Source organism: Anomaloglossus baeobatrachus, chromosome 1 (genome assembly GCF_048569485.1).
Source record: "Anomaloglossus baeobatrachus isolate aAnoBae1 chromosome 1, aAnoBae1.hap1, whole genome shotgun sequence".
NCBI lineage: Eukaryota > Metazoa > Chordata > Amphibia > Anura > Aromobatidae > Anomaloglossus > Anomaloglossus baeobatrachus.
Window position 1 is genome coordinate 976,422,485 of NC_134353.1, and position 20,379 is coordinate 976,442,863.

The window sequence follows — 20,379 nt, forward strand, 5'->3', positions numbered from 1 at the left end:
CTTTTTGGGACCTTCTAGTCCTTCCCCAGCAGAGTCTGTGAGATTTTGCTGTGCGCACGTTGCAGTTTTGGATGCTGTTTGGTGCATTTTGGACCTTCTAGTCCTTCCCCAGCAGAGTCTGTGAGATTTCAGATTTGCTGTGCACACGTTGCAGTTTTGGATGCTGTTTGGTGCATTTTGGACCTTCTAGTCCTTCCCCAGCAGAGTCTGTGAGATTTTGCTGTGCGCACGTTGCAGTTTTGGATGCTGTTTGGTGAATTTTGGACCTTCTAGTCCTTCCCCAGCAGAGTCTGTGAGATTTCAGATTTGCTGTGCACACGTTGCAGTTTTGGATGCTTTTTTGGTGCATTTTGGGACCTTCTAGTCCTTCCCCAGCAGAGTCTGTGAGATTTTGCTGTGCGCACGTTGCAGTTTTGGTTGCTGTTTGGTGGATTTTGGACCTTCTAGTCCTTCCCCAGCAGAGTCTGTGAGATTTTGCTGTGCGCACATTGCAGTTTTGGATGCTGTTTGGTGCATTTTGGACCTTCTAGTCCTTCCCCAGCAGAGTCTGTGAGATTTTGCTGTGCGCACGTTGCAGTTTTGGATGCTGTTTGGTGCATTTTGGACCTTCTAGTCCTTCCCCAGTAGAGTCTGTGAGATTTCAGATTTGCTGTGCACACGTTGCAGTTTTGGATGCTTTTTTGGTGCATTTTGGACCTTCTAGTCCTTCCCCAGCAGAGTCTATGAGATTTCAGATTTGCTGTGCACACGTTGCAGTTTTGGTTGCTTTTTTGGTGCATTTTGGACCTTCTAGTCCTTCCCCAGCAGAGTCTGTGAGGTTTTGCTGTGCACACGTTGCAGTTTTGGATGCTTTTTTGGTGCATTTTGGGACCTTCTAGTCCTTCCCCAGCAGAGTCTGTGAGATTTTGCTCTGCGCACGTTGCAGTTTTGGATGCTGTTTGGTGCATTTTGGACCTTCTAGTCCTTCCCCAGCAGAGTCTGTGAGATTTCAGATTTGCTGTGCACACGTTGCAGTTTTGGATGCTGTTTGGTGCATTTTGGACCTTCTAGTCCTTCCCCAGCAGAGTCTGTGAGATTTCAGATTTGCTGTGCACACGTTACAGTTTTGGATGCTTTTTGGTGCATTTTGGGACCTTCTAGTCCTTCCCCAGCAGAGTCTGTGAGATTTTGCTGTGCGCACGTTGCAGTTTTGGATGCTTTTTTGGTGCTTTTTGGGACCTTCTAGTCCTTCCCCAGCAGAGTCTGTGAGATTTTGCTGTGCGCACGTTGCAGTTTTGGATGCTGTTTGGTGCATTTTGGACCTTCTAGTCCTTCCCCAGCAGAGTCTGTGAGATTTCAGATTTGCTGTGCACACGTTGCAGTTTTGGATGCTGTTTGGTGCATTTTGGACCTTCTAGTCCTTCCCCAGCAGAGTCTGTGAGATTTCAGATTTGCTGTGCACACGTTGCAGTTTTGGATGCTGTTTGGTGCATTTTGGACCTTCTAGTCCTTCCCCAGCAGAGTCTGTGAGATTTCAGATTTGCTGTGCACAAGTTGCAGTTTTGGATGCTGTTTGGTGCATTTTGGACCTTCTAGTCCTTCCCCAGCAGAGTCTGTGAGATTTTGCTGTGCGCACATTGCAGTTTTGGATGCTGTTTGGTGCATTTTGGACCTTCTAGTCCTTCCCCAGCAGAGTCTGTGAGATTTTGCTGTGCGCACGTTGCAGTTTTGGATGCTGTTTGGTGCATTTTGGACCTTCTAGTCCTTCCCCAGCAGAGTCTGTGAGATTTTGCTGTGCGCACGTTGCAGTTTTGGATGCTGTTTGGTGCATTTTGGACCTTCTAGTCCTTCCCCAGTAGAGTCTGTGAGATTTTGCTGTGCGCACATTGCAGTTTTGGATGCTGTTTGGTGCATTTTGGACCTTCTAGTCCTTCCCCAGCAGAGTCTGTGAGATTTTGCTGTGCGCACGTTGCAGTTTTGGATGCTGTTTGGTGCATTTTGGACCTTCTAGTCCTTCCCCAGCAGAGTCTGTGAGATTTCAGATTTGCTGTGCACAAGTTGCAGTTTTGGATGCTGTTTGGTGCATTTTGGACCTTCTAGTCCTTCCCCAGCAGAGTCTGTGAGATTTTGCTGTGCGCACATTGCAGTTTTGGATGCTGTTTGGTGCATTTTGGACCTTCTAGTCCTTCCCCAGCAGAGTCTGTGAGATTTTGCTGTGCGCACGTTGCAGTTTTGGATGCTGTTTGGTGCATTTTGGACCTTCTAGTCCTTCCCCAGCAGAGTCTGTGAGATTTTGCTGTGCGCACGTTGCAGTTTTGGATGCTGTTTGGTGCATTTTGGACCTTCTAGTCCTTCCCCAGTAGAGTCTGTGAGATTTCAGATTTGCTGTGCGCACGTTGCAGTTTTGGATGCTTTTTTGGTGCATTTTGGGACCTTCTAGTCCTTCCCCAGCAGAGTCTGTGAGATTTTGCTGTGCGCACGTTGCAGTTTTGGTTGCTGTTTGGTGGATTTTGGACCTTCTAGTCCTTCCCCAGCAGAGTCTGTGAGATTTTGCTGTGCGCACGTTGCAGTTTTGGATGCTGTTTGGTGCATTTTGGACCTTCTAGTCCTTCCCCAGCAGAGTCTGTGAGATTTTGCTGTGCGCACATTGCAGTTTTGGATCCTGTTTGGTGCATTTTGGACCTTCTAGTCCTTCCCCAGCAGAGTCTGTGAGATTTTGCTGTGCGCACGTTGCAGTTTTGGATGCTGTTTGGTGCATTTTGGACCTTCTAGTCCTTCCCCAGTAGAGTCTGTGAGATTTCAGATTTGCTGTGCACACGTTGCAGTTTTGGATGCTTTTTTGGTGCATTTTGGACCTTCTAGTCCTTCCCCAGCAGAGTCTGTGAGGTTTTGCTGTGCACACGTTGCAGTTTTGGATGCTTTTTTGGTGCATTTTGGGACCTTCTAGTCCTTCCCCAGCAGAGTCTGTGAGATTTTGCTCTGCGCACGTTGCAGTTTTGGATGCTGTTTGGTGCATTTTGGACCTTCTAGTCCTTCCCCAGCAGAGTCTGTGAGATTTCAGATTTGCTGTGCACACGTTGCAGTTTTGGATGCTGTTTGGTGCATTTTGGACCTTCTAGTCCTTCCCCAGCAGAGTCTGTGAGATTTCAGATTTGCTGTGCACACGTTACAGTTTTGGATGCTTTTTGGTGCATTTTGGGACCTTCTAGTCCTTCCCCAGCAGAGTCTGTGAGATTTTGCTGTGCGCACGTTGCAGTTTTGGATGCTTTTTTGGTGCTTTTTGGGACCTTCTAGTCCTTCCCCAGCAGAGTCTGTGAGATTTTGCTGTGCGCACGTTGCAGTTTTGGATGCTGTTTGGTGCATTTTGGACCTTCTAGTCCTTCCCCAGCAGAGTCTGTGAGATTTCAGATTTGCTGTGCACACGTTGCAGTTTTGGATGCTGTTTGGTGCATTTTGGACCTTCTAGTCCTTCCCCAGCAGAGTCTGTGAGATTTTGCTGTGCGCACGTTGCAGTTTTGGATGCTGTTTGGTGAATTTTGGACCTTCTAGTCCTTCCCCAGCAGAGTCTGTGAGATTTCAGATTTGCTGTGCACACGTTGCAGTTTTGGATGCTTTTTTGGTGCATTTTGGGACCTTCTAGTCCTTCCCCAGCAGAGTCTGTGAGATTTTGCTGTGCGCACGTTGCAGTTTTGGTTGCTGTTTGGTGGATTTTGGACCTTCTAGTCCTTCCCCAGCAGAGTCTGTGAGATTTTGCTGTGCGCACATTGCAGTTTTGGATGCTGTTTGGTGCATTTTGGACCTTCTAGTCCTTCCCCAGCAGAGTCTGTGAGATTTTGCTGTGCGCACGTTGCAGTTTTGGATGCTGTTTGGTGCATTTTGGACCTTCTAGTCCTTCCCCAGTAGAGTCTGTGAGATTTCAGATTTGCTGTGCACACGTTGCAGTTTTGGATGCTTTTTTGGTGCATTTTGGACCTTCTAGTCCTTCCCCAGCAGAGTCTATGAGATTTCAGATTTGCTGTGCACACGTTGCAGTTTTGGTTGCTTTTTTGGTGCATTTTGGACCTTCTAGTCCTTCCCCAGCAGAGTCTGTGAGGTTTTGCTGTGCACACGTTGCAGTTTTGGATGCTTTTTTGGTGCATTTTGGGACCTTCTAGTCCTTCCCCAGCAGAGTCTGTGAGATTTTGCTCTGCGCACGTTGCAGTTTTGGATGCTGTTTGGTGCATTTTGGACCTTCTAGTCCTTCCCCAGCAGAGTCTGTGAGATTTCAGATTTGCTGTGCACACGTTGCAGTTTTGGATGCTGTTTGGTGCATTTTGGACCTTCTAGTCCTTCCCCAGCAGAGTCTGTGAGATTTCAGATTTGCTGTGCACACGTTACAGTTTTGGATGCTTTTTGGTGCATTTTGGGACCTTCTAGTCCTTCCCCAGCAGAGTCTGTGAGATTTTGCTGTGCGCACGTTGCAGTTTTGGATGCTTTTTTGGTGCTTTTTGGGACCTTCTAGTCCTTCCCCAGCAGAGTCTGTGAGATTTTGCTGTGCGCACGTTGCAGTTTTGGATGCTGTTTGGTGCATTTTGGACCTTCTAGTCCTTCCCCAGCAGAGTCTGTGAGATTTCAGATTTGCTGTGCACACGTTGCAGTTTTGGATGCTGTTTGGTGCATTTTGGACCTTCTAGTCCTTCCCCAGCAGAGTCTGTGAGATTTCAGATTTGCTGTGCACACGTTGCAGTTTTGGATGCTGTTTGGTGCATTTTGGACCTTCTAGTCCTTCCCCAGCAGAGTCTGTGAGATTTTGCTGTGCGCACATTGCAGTTTTGGATGCTGTTTGGTGCATTTTGGACCTTCTAGTCCTTCCCCAGCAGAGTCTGTGAGATTTCAGATTTTCTGTGCACACGTTGCAGTTTTGGATGCTGTTTGGTGCATTTTGGACCTTCTAGTCCTTCCCCAGCAGAGTCTGTGAGATTTCAGATTTGCTGTGCACACGTTACAGTTTTGGATGCTTTTTGGTGCATTTTGGGACCTTCTAGTCCTTCCCCAGCAGAGTCTGTGAGATTTTACTGTGCGCACGTTGCAGTTTTGGATGCTTTTTTGGTGCTTTTTGGGACCTTCTAGTCCTTCCCCAGCAGAGTCTGTGAGATTTTGCTGTGCGCACGTTGCAGTTTTGGATGCTGTTTGGTGCATTTTGGACCTTCTAGTCCTTCCCCAGCAGAGTCTGTGAGATTTCAGATTTGCTGTGTACACGTTGCAGTTTTGGATGCTGTTTGGTGCATTTTGGACCTTCTAGTCCTTCCCCAGCAGAGTCTGTGAGATTTCAGATTTGCTGTGCACACGTTGCAGTTTTGGATGCTGTTTGGTGCATTTTGGACCTTCTAGTCCTTCCCTAGCAGAGTCTGTGAGATTTTGCTGTGCGCACATTGCAGTTTTGGATGCTGTTTGGTGCATTTTGGACCTTCTAGTCCTTCCCCAGCAGAGTCTGTGAGATTTTGCTGTGCGCACGTTGCAGTTTTGGATGCTGTTTGGTGCATTTTGGACCTTCTAGTCCTTCCCCAGTAGAGTCTGTGAGATTTCAGATTTGCTGTGCACACGTTGCAGTTTTGGATGCTTTTTTTGGTGCATTTTGGACCTTCTAGTCCTTCCCCAGCAGAGTCTGTGAGATTTTGCTGTGCGCACGTTGCAGTTTTGGATGCTTTTTTGGTGCATTTTGGACCTTCTAGTCCTTCCCCAGCAGAGTCTGTGAGATTTCAGATTTGCTGTGCACACGTTGCAGTTTTGGTTGCTTTTTTGGTGCATTTTGGACCTTCCAGTCCTTCCCCAGCAGAGTCTGTGAGATTTTGCTGTGCACACGTTGCAGTTTTGGATGCTGTTTGGTGCATTTTGGACCTTCTAGTCCTTCCCCAGTAGAGTCTGTGAGATTTCAGATTTGCTGTGCACACGTTGCAGTTTTGGATGCTTTTTTGGTGCATTTTGGACCTTCTGGTCCTTCCCCAGCAGTGTCTGTGAGATTTTGCTGTGCGCACGTTGCATTTTGGATGCTTTTTTGGTGCATTTTGGACCTTTTGGTCCTTCCCCAGCAGAGTCTGTGAGATTTTGCTGTGCGCTCGTTGCATTTTGGATGCTTTTTGGTGCATTTTGGGACCTTCTAGTCCTTCCCCAGTAGAGTCTGTGAGATTTCAGATTTGCTGTGCGCACGTTGCAGTTTTGGTTGCTGTTTGGTGCATTTTGGACCTTCTAGTCCTTCCCCAGCAGAGTCTGTGAGATTTTGCTGTGCGCACGTTGCAGTTTTGGATGCTTTTTTGGTGCATTTTGGACCTTCTAGTCCTTCCCCAGCAGAGTCTGTGAGATTTCAGATTTGCTGTGCACACGTTGCAGTTTTGGTTGCTTTTTTGGTGCATTTTGGACCTTCCAGTCCTTCCCCAGCAGAGTCTGTGAGATTTTGCTGTGCACACGTTGCATTTTTCTATGCTGTTTGGTGCATTTTGGACCTTCTAGTCCTTCCCCAGTAGAGTCTGTGAGATTTCAGATTTGCTGTGCACACGTTGCAGTTTTGGATGCTTTTTTGGTGCATTTTGGACCTTCTAGTCCTTCCCCAGTAGAGTCTGTGAGATTTCAGATTTGCTGTGCGCACGTTGCAGTTTTGGTTGCTGTTTGGTGCATTTTGGACCTTCTAGTCCTTCCCCAGCAGAGTCTGTGAGATTTCAGATTTGCTGTGCACACGTTGCAGTTTTGGTTGCTATTTGGTGCATTTTGGACCTTCTAGTCCTTCCCCAGCAGAGTCTGTGAAATTTCAGATTTGCTGTGCACACGTTGCAGTTTTGGATGCTGTTTGGTGCATTTTGGACCTTCTGGTCCTTCCCCAGCAGAGTCTGTGAGATTTTGCTGTGCGCACGTTGCAGTTTTGGATGCTTTTTGGTGCATTTTGGACCTTCTAGTCCTTCCCCAGCAGAGTCTGTGAGATTTTGCTGTGCGCACGTTGCATTTTGGATGCTTTTTGGTGCATTTTGGGACCTTCTAGTCCTTCCCCAGCAGAGTCTGTGAGATTTCAGATTTGCTGTGCGCACGTTGCAGTTTTGGTTGCTGTTTGGTGCATTTTGGACCTTCTAGTCCTTCCCCAGCAGAGTCTGTGAGATTTCAGATTTGCTGTGCACACGTTGCAGTTTTGGATGCTTTTTGGTGCATTTTGGACCTTCTAGTCCTTCCCCAGCAGAGTCTGTGAGATTTTGCTGTGCGCACGTTGCAGTTTTGGTTGCTGTTTGGTGCATTTTGGACCTTCTAGTCCTTCCCCAGCAGAGTCTGTGAGATTTTGCTGTGCACACGTTGCAGTTTTGGATGCTGTTTGGTGCATTTTGGACCTTCTAGTCCTTCCCCAGCAGAGTCTGTGAGATTTTGCTGTGCGCACGTTGCAGTTTTGGATGCTGTTTGGTGCATTTTGGACCTTCTAGTCCTTCCCCAGCAGAGTCTGTGAGATTTCAGATTTGCTGTGCACACGTTTGCAGTTTTGGATGCTTTTTGGTGCATCTTGGGACCTTCTAGTCCTTCCCCAGCAGAGTCTGTGAGATTTTGCTGTGCGCACGTTGCAGTTTTGGTTGCTGTTTGGTGCATTTTGGACCTTCTAGTCCTTCCCCAGCAGAGTCTGTGAGATTTTGCTGTGCGCACGTTGCAGTTTTGGTTGCTGTTTGGTGCATTTTGGACCTTCTAGTCCTTCCCCAGCAGAGTCTGTGAGATTTTGCTGTGCGCACGTTGCAGTTTTGGATGCTTTTTGGTGCATTTTGGACCTTTTAGTCCTTCCCCAGCAGAGTCTGTGAGATTTTGCTGTGCACACGTTGCAGTTTTGGATGCTTTTTGGTGCATTTTGGACCTTCTAGTCCTTCCCCAGCAGAGTCTGTGAGATTTCAGATTTGCTGTGCACACGTTGCAGTTTTGGTTGCTTTTTTGGTGCATTTTGGACCTTCTAGTCCTTCACCAGCAGAGTCTGTGAGATTTCAGATTTGCTGTGCACACGTTGCAGTTTTGGATGCTTTTTGGTGCATTTTGGACCTTCTAGTCCTTCCCCAGCAGAGTCTGTGAGATTTTGCTGTGCGCACGTTGCAGTATTGGTTGCTGTTTGGTGCATTTTGGACCTTCTAGTCCTTCCCCAGCAGAGTCTGTGAGATTTTGCTGTGCACACGTTGCAGTTTTGGATGCTGTTTGGTGCATTTTGGACCTTCTAGTCCTTCCCCAGCAGAGTCTGTGAGATTTTGCTGTGCACACGTTGCAGTTTTGGATGCTGTTTGGTGCATTTTGGACCTTCTAGTCCTTCCCCAGCAGAGTCTGTGAGATTTCAGATTTGCTGTGCGCATGTTGCAGTTTTGGATGCTTTTTGGTGCATTTTGGACCTTTTAGTCCTTCCCCAGCAGAGTCTGTGAGAGTTTGCTGTGCGCACGTTGCGGTTTTGGATGCTTTTTTGGTGCATTTTGGACCTTCTAGTCCTTCCCCAGCAGAGTCTGTGAGATTTCAGATTTGCTGTGCACACGTTACAGTTTTGGATGCTTTTTGGTGCATTTTGGACCTTCTAGTCCTTCCCCAGCAGAGTCTGTGAGATTTTGCTGTGCGCACGTTGCAGTTTTGGTTGCTGTTTGGTGGATTTTGGACCTTCTAGTCCTTCCCCAGCAGAGTCTGTGAGATTTTGCTGTGCACACGTTGCAGTTTTGGATGCTGTTTGGTGCATTTTGGACCTTCTAGTCCTTCCCCAGTAGAGTGTGTGAGATTTCAAATTTGCTGTGCACACGTTGCAGTTTTGGATGCTTTTTTGGTGCATTTTGGACCTTCTAGTCCTTCCCCAGCAGAGTTTGAGATTTTGCTGTGCGCACGTTGCATTTTGGATGCTTTTTTGGTGCATTTTGGACCTTCTAGTCCTTCCCCAGCAGAGTCTGTGAGATTTGCTGTGCACACTTTGCAGTTTTGGATGCTGTTTTGTGCATTTTGGACCTTCCACTCCTTCCCCAGCAGAGTCTGTGAGATTTTGCTGTGCACACGTTGCAGTTTTGGATGCTGTTTGGTGCATTTTGGACCTTCTAGTCCTTCCCCAGTAGAGTGTGTGAGATTTCAGATTTGCTGTGCACACGTTGCAGTTTTGGATGCTTTTTTGGTGCATTTTGGACCTTCTAGTCCTTCCCCAGCAGAGTCTGAGATTTTGCTGTGCGCACGTTGCATTTTGGTTGCTTTTTTGGTGCATTTTGGACCTTCTAGTCCTTCCCCAGCAGAGTCTGTGAGATTTGCTGTGCACACGTTGCAGTTTTGGATGCTGTTTGGTGCATTTTGGACCTTCTACTCCTTCCCCAGCAGAGTCTGTGAGATTTTGCTGTGCGCACGTTGCATTTTGGATGCTTTTTTGGTGCATTTTGGACCTTCTAGTCCTTCCCCAGCAGAGTCTGTGAGATTTGCTGTGCACACGTTGCAGTTTTGGATGCTGTTTGGTGCATTTTGGACCTTCTACTCCTTCCCCAGCAGAGTCTGTGAGATTTTGCTGTGCGCACGTTGCAGTTTTGGATGCTGTTTGGTGCATTTTGGACCTTCTAGTCCTTCCCCAGTAGAGTGTGTGAGATTTCAGATTTGCTGTGCACACGTTGCAGTTTTGGATGCTTTTTTGGTGCATTTTGGACCTTCTAGTCCTTCCCCAGCAGAGTCTGAGATTTTGCTGTGCGCACGTTGCATTTTGGTTGCTTTTTTGGTGCATTTTGGACCTTCTAGTCCTTCCCCAGCAGAGTCTGTGAGATTTTGCTGTGCGCACGTTGCAGTTTTGGTTGCTGTTTGGTGGATTTTGGACCTTCTAGTCCTTCCCCAGCAGAGTCTGTGAGATTTTGCTGTGCGCACGTTGCATTTTGGATGCTTTTTTGGTGCATTTTGGACTTTCTAGTCCTTCCCCAGCAGAGTCTGTGAGATTTTGCTGTGCGCACGTTGCATTTTGGATGCTTTTTGGTGCATTTTGGGACCTTCTAGTCCTTCCCCAGTAGAGTCTGTGAGATTTCAGATTTGCTGTGCGCACGTTGCAGTTTTGGTTGCTGTTTGGTGCATTTTGGACCTTCTAGTCCTTCCCCAGCAGAGTCTGTGAGATTTCAGATTTGCTGTGCACACGTTGCAGTTTTGGTTGCTATTTGGTGCATTTTGGACCTTCTAGTCCTTCCCCAGCAGAGTCTGTGAAATTTCAGATTTGCTGTGCACACGTTGCAGTTTTGGATGCTGTTTGGTGCATTTTGGACCTTCTGGTCCTTCCCCAGCAGAGTCTGTGAGATTTTGCTGTGCGTACGTTGCAGTTTTGGATGCTTTTTGGTGCATTTTGGACCTTCTAGTCCTTCCCCAGCAGAGTCTGTGAGATTTTGCTGTGCGCACGTTGCATTTTGGATGCTTTTTGGTGCATTTTGGGACCTTCTAGTCCTTCCCCAGCAGAGTCTGGGAGATTTCAGATTTGCTGTGCGCACGTTGCAGTTTTGGTTGCTGTTTGGTGCATTTTGGACCTTCTAGTCCTTCCCCAGCAGAGTCTGTGAGATTTCAGATTTGCTGTGCACACGTTGCAGTTTTGGATGCTTTTTGGTGCATTTTGGACCTTCTAGTCCTTCCCCAGCAGAGTCTGTGAGATTTTGCTGTGCGCACGTTGCAGTTTTGGTTGCTGTTTGGTGCATTTTGGACCTTCTAGTCCTTCCCCAGCAGAGTCTGTGAGATTTTGCTGTGCACACGTTGCAGTTTTGGATGCTGTTTGGTGCATTTTGGACCTTCTAGTCCTTCCCCAGCAGAGTCTGTGAGATTTTGCTGTGCGCACGTTGCAGTTTTGGATGCTGTTTGGTGCATTTTGGACCTTCTAGTCCTTCCCCAGCAGAGTCTGTGAGATTTCAGATTTGCTGTGCACACGTTTGCAGTTTTGGATGCTTTTTGGTGCATTTTGGGACCTTCTAGTCCTTCCCCAGCAGAGTCTGTGAGATTTTGCTGTGCGCACGTTGCAGTTTTGGTTGCTGTTTGGTGCATTTTGGACCTTCTAGTCCTTCCCCAGCAGAGTCTGTGAGATTTTGCTGTGCGCACGTTGCAGTTTTGGTTGCTGTTTGGTGCATTTTGGACCTTCTAGTCCTTCCCCAGCAGAGTCTGTGAGATTTTGCTGTGCGCACGTTGCAGTTTTGGATGCTTTTTGGTGCATTTTGGACCTTTTAGTCCTTCCCCAGCAGAGTCTGTGAGATTTTGCTGTGCACACGTTGCAGTTTTGGATGCTTTTTGGTGCATTTTGGACCTTCTAGTCCTTCCCCAGCAGAGTCTGTGAGATTTCAGATTTGCTGTGAACACGTTGCAGTTTTGGTTGCTTTTTTGGTGCATTTTGGACCTTCTAGTCCTTCCCCAGCAGAGTCTGTGAGATTTCAGATTTGCTGTGCACACGTTGCAGTTTTGGATGCTTTTTGGTGCATTTTGGACCTTCTAGTCCTTCCCCAGCAGAGTCTGTGAGATTTTGCTGTGCGCACGTTGCAGTTTTGGTTGCTGTTTGGTGCATTTTGGACCTTCTAGTCCTTCCCCAGCAGAGTCTGTGAGATTTTGCTGTGCACACGTTGCAGTTTTGGATGCTGTTTGGTGCATTTTGGACCTTCTAGTCCTTCCCCAGCAGAGTCTGTGAGATTTTGCTGTGCACACGTTGCAGTTTTGGATGCTGTTTGGTGCATTTTGGACCTTCTAGTCCTTCCCCAGCAGAGTCTGTGAGATTTCAGATTTGCTGTGCGCATGTTGCAGTTTTGGATGCTTTTTGGTGCATTTTGGACCTTTTAGTCCTTCCCCAGCAGAGTCTGTGAGATTTTGCTGTGCGCACGTTGCGGTTTTGGATGCTTTTTTGGTGCATTTTGGACCTTCTAGTCCTTCCCCAGCAGAGTCTGTGAGATTTCAGATTTGCTGTGCACACGTTACAGTTTTGGATGCTTTTTGGTGCATTTTGGACCTTCTAGTCCTTCCCCAGCAGAGTCTGTGAGATTTTGCTGTGCGCACGTTGCAGTTTTGGTTGCTGTTTGGTGGATTTTGGACCTTCTAGTCCTTCCCCAGCAGAGTCTGTGAGATTTTGCTGTGCACACGTTGCAGTTTTGGATGCTGTTTGGTGCATTTTGGACCTTCTAGTCCTTCCCCAGTAGAGTGTGTGAGATTTCAGATTTGCTGTGCACACGTTGCAGTTTTGGATGCTTTTTTGGTGCATTTTGGACCTTCTAGTCCTTCCCCAGCAGAGTCTGAGATTTTGCTGTGCGCACGTTGCATTTTGGATGCTTTTTTGGTGCATTTTGGACCTTCTAGTCCTTCCCCAGCAGAGTCTGTGAGATTTGCTGTGCACACGTTGCAGTTTTGGATGCTGTTTTGTGCATTTTGGACCTTCTACTCCTTCCCCAGCAGAGTCTGTGAGATTTTGCTGTGCACACGTTGCAGTTTTGGATGCTGTTTGGTGCATTTTGGACCTTCTAGTCCTTCCCCAGTAGAGTGTGTGAGATTTCAGATTTGCTGTGCACACGTTGCAGTTTTGGATGCTTTTTTGGTGCATTTTGGACCTTCTAGTCCTTCCCCAGCAGAGTCTGAGATTTTGCTGTGCGCACGTTGCATTTTGGTTGCTTTTTTGGTGCATTTTGGACCTTCTAGTCCTTCCCCAGCAGAGTCTGTGAGATTTGCTGTGCACACGTTGCAGTTTTGGATGCTGTTTGGTGCATTTTGGACCTTCTACTCCTTCCCCAGCAGAGTCTGTGAGATTTTGCTGTGCGCACGTTGCATTTTGGATGCTTTTTTGGTGCATTTTGGACCTTCTAGTCCTTCCCCAGCAGAGTCTGTGAGATTTGCTGTGCACACGTTGCAGTTTTGGATGCTGTTTGGTGCATTTTGGACCTTCTACTCCTTCCCCAGCAGAGTCTGTGAGATTTTGCTGTGCGCACGTTGCAGTTTTGGATGCTGTTTGGTGCATTTTGGACCTTCTACTCCTTCCCCAGCAGAGTCTGTGAGATTTTGCTGTGCACACGTTGCAGTTTTGGATGCTGTTTGGTGCATTTTGGACCTTCTAGTCCTTCCCCAGTAGAGTGTGTGAGATTTCAGATTTGCTGTGCACACGTTGCAGTTTTGGATGCTTTTTTGGTGCATTTTGGACCTTCTAGTCCTTCCCCAGCAGAGTCTGAGATTTTGCTGTGCGCACGTTGCATTTTGGTTGCTTTTTTGGTGCATTTTGGACCTTCTAGTCCTTCCCCAGCAGATTCTGTGAGATTTTGCTGTGCGCACGTTGCAGTTTTGGATGCTGTTTGGTGGATTTTGGACCTTCTAGTCCTTCCCCAGCAGAGTCTGTGAGATTTTGCTGTGAACACGTTGCAGTTTTGGATGCTGTTTGGTGCATTTTGGATCTTCTAGTCCTTCCTCAGCAGAGTCTGTGAGATTTTGCTGTGAACACGTTGCAGTTTTGGTTGCTGTTTGGTGGATTTTGGACCTTCTAGTCCTTCCCCAGCAGAGTCTGTGAGATTTTGCTGTGAACACGTTGCAGTTTTGGATGCTGTTTGGTGCATTTTGGATCTTCTAGTCCTTCCTCAGCAGAGTCTGTGAGATTTTGCTGTCCACACGTTGCATTTTAGATGCTGTTTGGTGCATTTTGGATCTTCTAGTCCTTCCCCAGCAGAGTCTGTGAGATTTTGCTGTCCACACGTTGCATTTTGGATGCTTTTTGGTGCATTTTGGGACCTTGTAGTCCTTCCCCAGCAGAGTCTGTGAGATTTCAGATTTGCTGTGCACACGTTGCAGTTTTGGTTGCTTTTTTGGTGCATTTTGGACCTTCTAGGGCTAGGTTCGCACACTGCGTCTTTTTGACGCTGCGTTTTTGTGCGTTTTTGGCTGCGTTTTGCTGCGTTTTTGATCTCTGCGTTTTGCTGCATTTTTCAAATGCATTGCATGGGCGGAAAACGCAGAAAAACGCAGGAAAGAACTGACATGTCCATTTTTTTTTTTTAACTCAAAAACGCAGGTAAAAAAAACAGATGTGTGCGGACAGCAAAAATGAAAACTCATATAGACTTTGCTGGGGATGCAAAATCCTGCAGTTTTGAGGCCAAAAACGCACCCGAAAAACGCGCAAAAACGCCGCGAAAAACGCACTGTGCGCACATAGCCTAGTCCTTCCCCAGCAGAGTCTGTGAGATTTTGCTGTGCACACGTTGCAGTTTTGGATGCTTTTTTGGTGCATTTTGGACCTTTTAGTCCTTCCCCAGCAGAGTCTGTGAGATTTTGCTGTGCACACGTTGCATTTTGGATGCTTTTTGGTGCATTTTGGACCTTCTAGTCCTTCCCCAGCAGAGTCTGTGAGATTTTGCTGTGCGCACGTTGCAGTTTTGGATGCTGTTTGGTGCATTTTGGGACCTTCTAGTCCTTCCCCAGCAGAGTCTGTGAGATTTTGCTGTGCACACGTTGCAGTTTTGGTGCATTTTGGACCTTCTAGTCCTTCCCCAGCAGAGTCTGTGAGATTTTGCTGTGCGCACGTTGCAGTTTTGGATGCTGTTTGGTGCATTTTGGACCTTCTAGTCCTTCCCCAGCAGAGTCTGTGAGATTTTGCTGTGCACACGTTGCAGTTTTGGATGCTTTTTTGGTGCATTTTGGACCTTCTAGTCCTTCCCCAGCAGAGTCTGTGAGATTTTGCTGTGCACACGTTGCATTTTGGATGCTTTTTGGTGCATTTTGGACCTTCTAGTCCTTCCCCAGCAGAGTCTGTGAGATTTTGCTGTGCGCACATTGCAGTTTTGGATGCTGTTTGGTGCATTTTGGACCTTCTAGTCCTTCCCCAGTAGAGTCTGTGAGATTTCAGATTTGCTGTGCACACTTTTTTTGTGGTGACCACTGCAGCAGGTCAGTTCTTTCTGCGTTTTCCCAGCGTTTTTCACCCATTGCTGATCAAAAATGCATGCGGTTTTTGGCCACCAGGTGCATTTTTGTGGTTACCATGTGCGGACATAGCCTTTCACTGGCAAGCATGCAGACAGTAGGTGTGAAGCGTGTCTTCGTGGTCAGTGGTCCACAGATGTGGTCCTCACTGCCTGCACTGTGCCGTCACTCATCCACGCGCTCAGCAATGCTCCAGATGGCGCCTCCCGCCTGCCAGTTTCAGTGCTTATTGTGCACATGGGTATGTGATCCCACAGCTCCTTTTAACCATATTCTCACCTGGACAGACTTAGGAGCACTTTGCACACTACGACATCACAACTACGATGTCGGTGGGGTAAAATCGAAAGTGACACACATCCGGCGTCGCTGTCGACATCGTAGTGTGTAAATCCTTTTAGCTACGATTAACGAGCGCAAAAGCGTCGTAATCGTATGATCGGTGTAGTGTCCGACATTTCCATAATTTCGCTGCAGCGACAGGTACGATGTAGTTCCTCATTCCTGCGGCAGCACACATCTCTGTGTATGAAGCCGCAGGAGCGAGGAACATTTCCTACCTGCCTCCAGCAGCTATGCGGAAGGAAGGAGATGGGCGAGATGTTTACGTCCTGCTCATCTCCGCCCCTCCGCTTCTATTGGCTGCCTCTCATGTGACGTCGCTGTGACGCCGCACGACCCGCCTCCTTAGTAAGGACGCGGATCGCCGGCCAGAGCGACGTCGCAGGGCAGGTAAGTGCATATGAAGCTGCGACGGGGGCTGGGACTATCGCGCTCGGCATCGCTACCATCGACATGCGATGTCGTAGTGTGCAAAGTACCCCTTACTGATGCTCTGCATAGACAGAAATGGCGTCTTGTAAAGTGCAGCTCCTGGAACACTGGAGAATAATGGATCAGTAACATTTTCTCCACTGGTACCAAGAAGGGCGGTGACTGATGCGCAGTAGTCTCTTGGTATTCGTCCGGCCTGGGAGCACCACCTGCAGTAGCACCCCCAACCTTTACCTGGCGGGATGTTGTGGCTTGTTGATTTGGTTGTCGGGTTGTCAGTTCTCCTTTTCACCAGGGATGTCTTTCTCCACAGATGGGCTCTTTGTCACAGATTACTTTACCCGGACACCTCGGAAGCTGAATCCGTTCCGTTCTGTGGGCAGCGTTGAACTTTTCCACTTCCACATCCCAGAAGACACAGTCATTGCCGTGTGGAACCTCATTACCTTCAAGGAACAGGGGGGAACGTTTGGCGACCACTGTCCGGACCGTAGTGTGACGGTGTAAGTGGTGGGAGTGAACGGAAGGACTGTGTCAGGTAGAGAGATCTGGAACACTGACGGTTGTCGGACGTTCACTGCCCCATGTCAGTGTCACATTTACCAGACAGCAATTACTAGTTAGAGTAAAAAGCTGATGGGTGTGAGGACCAGTAAGGTGGTGAAGGGGGTGTGAGGATCCGTACGGTGGTGAAGGGGGTGTGATGACCCGTAAGGTGGTGAAGGGGGTGTGAAGACCCATACGGTGGTGAAGGGGGTGTGAGGACCCGTACGGTGGTGAAGGGGGTGTGAGGATCCGTACGGTGGTGAAGGGGGTGTGAGGATCCGTACGGTGGTGAAGGGGGTGTGAGGATCCGTACAGTGGTGAAGGGGGTGTGAGGATCCGTACAGTGGTGAAGGGGGTGTGAGGACCAGTAAGGTGGTGAAGGGGGTGTGAGGTCCTATACGGTGATTGCAAGAGGGATGGAGGAGAGTTTGGGGGTGCAGGACTGTAAGGTGGTAAAGGGGGGTGTGAGGGCCCATATGGTGAAGCCAGGCGGGATGGAGGAGGGTTCAGGGGTGCAGACTGTAAGCTGGTGAAGGAGGATGTAAGGACCCATTTGGTGATGTCAACGGGAATGGAGGAGGGTTCGGGTGTGCGGGCCGTGAGGTTGTGAAGGAGGGTGTGAGGACCTATACAATGATGTCACGAGGATTCGAGGGTTTGGACCTTTAAGGTGGTGAAGGTGGGTGTGAGGACCCATATGGTGATACCAAGGGGGATGGAGAAGGGTTCGTGAGTGCGAACCGTAAGGTGGTGAAGGAGGTCTGAGGACCCATACGGTGATGCCAAGGGGGATGGAGGAGAGTTCGGGGGTGCAAACCGTGAGGTAGTGAAGGGGGGTGGGATGAACCATACGGTGATTGCAAAGGGGATGGAGGAGAGTTTGGGGGTGCAGAACCGTAAGGTGGTGAAGGAGGATGAGAGGACCCATATGGTGATGCCAAGGGGGATGGAGGAGGGTTCAGGGGTGTAGAACGTAAGGTGGTGAATGGGGGTGTGAGGAACCATATGGTGATGCCAAGGGGATGGAGGAGGGTTTGGGGGGTCAGAACGTAAGGTGGTGAAGGAGGATGTGAGGACCCATACCGTAATGCAAAGGGGATGGAGGAGGGTTCGGGAGTGCGAACTGTAAGGTGGTGAAGGGGATGTGAGGACCCATACGGTGATGCCAAGGGGGATGGAGGAGAGTTCAGGGGTGCAGACCATGAGGTAGTGAAGGGGGTGTGAAGACCTTTACGGTGGTGTCACGAGGATTCGGGGGTTTGGACCCTTAAGGTTGTGAAGGTGGGAGTGAGGACCAATACGGTGATGCCAAGAGGGATGGAGGAGGGTTCGGGGGTGCGAACCATAAGGTGGTGAAGGGGTGTGTGAGGACCTATACGGTGATGCCAAGGGGGATGGAGGAGGGTTCAGGGGTGCAGAACGTAAGGTGGTGAATGGGGGAGTGAGGACCAATACGGTGATGCCAAGAGGGATGGAGGAGGGTTCGGGGGTGCGAACCATAAGGTGGTGAAGGGGTGTGTGAGGACCTATACGGTGATGCCAAGGGGGAAGGAGGAGGGTTCGGAGGTGTGGACCCATAAGGTGGTGAAGAGGGTGTGAGGACCCACATGGTGATGCCAAGGGGGGTGGATGAGGGTTCGGGGGTGTAGACCGTAAGCTGGTCAAGGAGGGTGTGAGGACCCATGTGGTGATGCTAAGGAGGGTTCGGAGGTGCGGACCCTTTAAGTGGGGAAGGGTGTGAGGACCTATACGGTGACGTCACAAGGATTCGGGGGTTTGGACCTTTAAGGTGGTGAAGGTGGATGAGAGGATCCATACAGTGATGCCAAGGGGGATGGAGGAGGGTGCAGAACGTAAGGTGGGGAAGGGGGGTGTGAGGACCTATATGGTGGTGAAGGGGGTGTAAGGACCAGTAAGGTGGTGAAGGGGGTGTGAGGACCCGTACGGTGGTGAAGGGGGTGTGAGGACTGTACGGTGGTGAAGGGGGAGTGAGGACCCATGTGGTGATGCCAAAAGGGGACAGAGGAGTGTTCGGGGGTGCGAACCGTAAAGTGGTACAATGATGTCACGAGGATTCGGGGGTTTGGACCTTTAAGGTGATGAAGGTGGGTGTGAGGACCCATATGGTGATACCAAGGGGAATGGAGAAGGGTTCGTGAGTTCGAACCATAAGGTGGTGTGAGGACCCGTAAGGTGGTGAAGGGGGTGTGAGGATCCGTACGGTGGTGAAGGGGGTGTGAGGACCAGTAAAGTGGTGAAGGGGGTGTAAGGACCCATAAGGTGGCGAAGGGGGTGTGAGGACCCGTAAGGTGGTGAAGGGGGTGTGAGGACCCTTACGGTCGTGAGGGGAGTGTGAAGACCCATACGGTGGTGAAGGGGGTGTGAGGACCCATACGGTGGTGCCAAGGGGGATAGAGGAGAGTTCAGGGGTGCAGACCGTGAGGTAGTGAAGGGGGGTGGGACGAACCATACAATGATGCCAAGGGGGATGGAGGAGGGTTCGATGGTGCGGACCGTAAGATGGTAAAGGGGGGTGTGAGGTCCTATACGGTGATTGCAAGAGGCATGGAGGAGAGTTTGGAGGTGCAGGACCGTAAGGTGGTAAAGGGGGTGTGAGGACCCATACGGTGGTGCCAAGGGGGATAGAGGAGAGTTCAGGGGTGCAGACCGTGAGGTAGTGAAGGGGGGTGGGACGAACCATACAATGATGCTAAGGGGGATGGAGGAGGGTTCGATGGTGCGGACCGTAAGGTGGTAAAGGGGGGTGTGAGGTCCTATACGGTGATTGCAAGAGGCATGGAGGAGAGTTTGGGGGTGCAGGACCGTAAGGTGGTGAAGGGGGGGGTGAGGGCCCATATGGTGATGCCAAGGGGGATGGAGGAGGGTTCAGGGGTGCAGACTGTAAGGTGGTGAAGGAGAATGTGAGGATCCATATGGTGATGTCAACGGGAATGGAGGAGGGTTCGGGTGTGCGGACCGTGAGGTTGTGAAGGAGGGTGTGAGGACCTATACAATGATGTCACGAGGATTCGGGGGTTTGGACCTTTAAGATGGTGAAGGCGGGTGTGAGGACCCATATGGTGATACCAAGGGGGATGGAGAAGGGTTCGTGAGTTTGAACCGTAAGGTGGTGAAGGGGGTGTGAGGACCCATACGGTGATGCCAAGGGGGATGGAGGAGAGTTCGGGGGTGCAGACCGTGAGGTAGTGAAGGGGGGTGGGATGAACCATACGGTGATTGCAAAGGGAATGGAGGAGAGTTTGGGGGTGCAGAACTGTAAGGTGGTGAAGGAGGATGAGAGGACCCATACGGTGATGCCAAGGGGGATGGAGGAGGGTTCGGGGGTGCAGAACGTAAGGTGGTGAATGGGGGTGTGAGGACCCATACGGTGATGCCAAGGGGGATGGAGGAAGGTTCGGAGGTGCGGACCCGTAAGGTGGTGAAGGGGGGTGTGAGGACCCATATGGTGATGCCAAGGGGATGGAGGAGGGTTCGGGGGGTCAGAACGTAAGGTGGTGAAGGAGGATGTGAGGACCTATATGGTGATGCCAAGGGGATGGAGGAGGGTTCGGGAGTGCGAACTGTAAGGTGGTGAAAGGGGTGTGAGGACCCATACGGTGATGCCACGGGAGATGGAGGAGGGTTCGGAGGTGTGGACCCATAAGGTGGTGAAGGGGGTGTGAGGACCCACATGGTGATGCCAAGGGGGGTGGAGGAGAGTTCACGGGTGTAGACCATGAGGTAGTGAAGGGGGTGTGAAGACATATACGGTGGTGTCACGAGGATTCGGGGGTTTGGACCCTTAAGGTTGTGAAGGTGGGAGTGAGGACCAATACGATGATGCCAAGAGGGATGGAGGAGGGTTCGGGGATGCAAACCATAAGGTGGTGAAGGGGTGTGTAAGGACCTATACGGTGATGCCACGGGAGATGGAGGAGGGTTCGGAGGTGTGGACCCATAAGGTGGTGAAGGGGGTGTGAGGACCCACATGGTCATGCCAAGGGGGGTGGAGGAGGGTTCGGGGGTGTAGACCGTAAGCTGGTCAAGGAGGGTGTGAGGACCCATGTGGTGATGCCAATGAGGGTTCGGAGGTGCGGACCCTTTAAGTGGGGAAGGGTGTGAGGACCTATACGGTGACGTCACGAAGATTCGGGGGTTTGGACCTTTTATGGTGGTGAAGGTGGATGAGAGGATCCA

At 49.7% G+C, this 20,379-nt stretch overlaps 1 protein-coding gene across 1 annotated transcript in view; it reads left to right on the forward strand.

The window, feature by feature from the left end:
• The window catches only part of TMEM8B (transmembrane protein 8B), a 103,630-nt gene that overhangs the window by 20,390 nt on the left and 62,861 nt on the right, over positions 1-20,379 (forward strand). Inside the window, exon 2 of the mRNA XM_075330619.1 lies at positions 15,950-16,139. Coding sequence (XP_075186734.1) covers positions 15,950-16,139 — 190 coding nt within the window. The remainder of the gene's footprint in view (positions 1-15,949; positions 16,140-20,379) is intronic.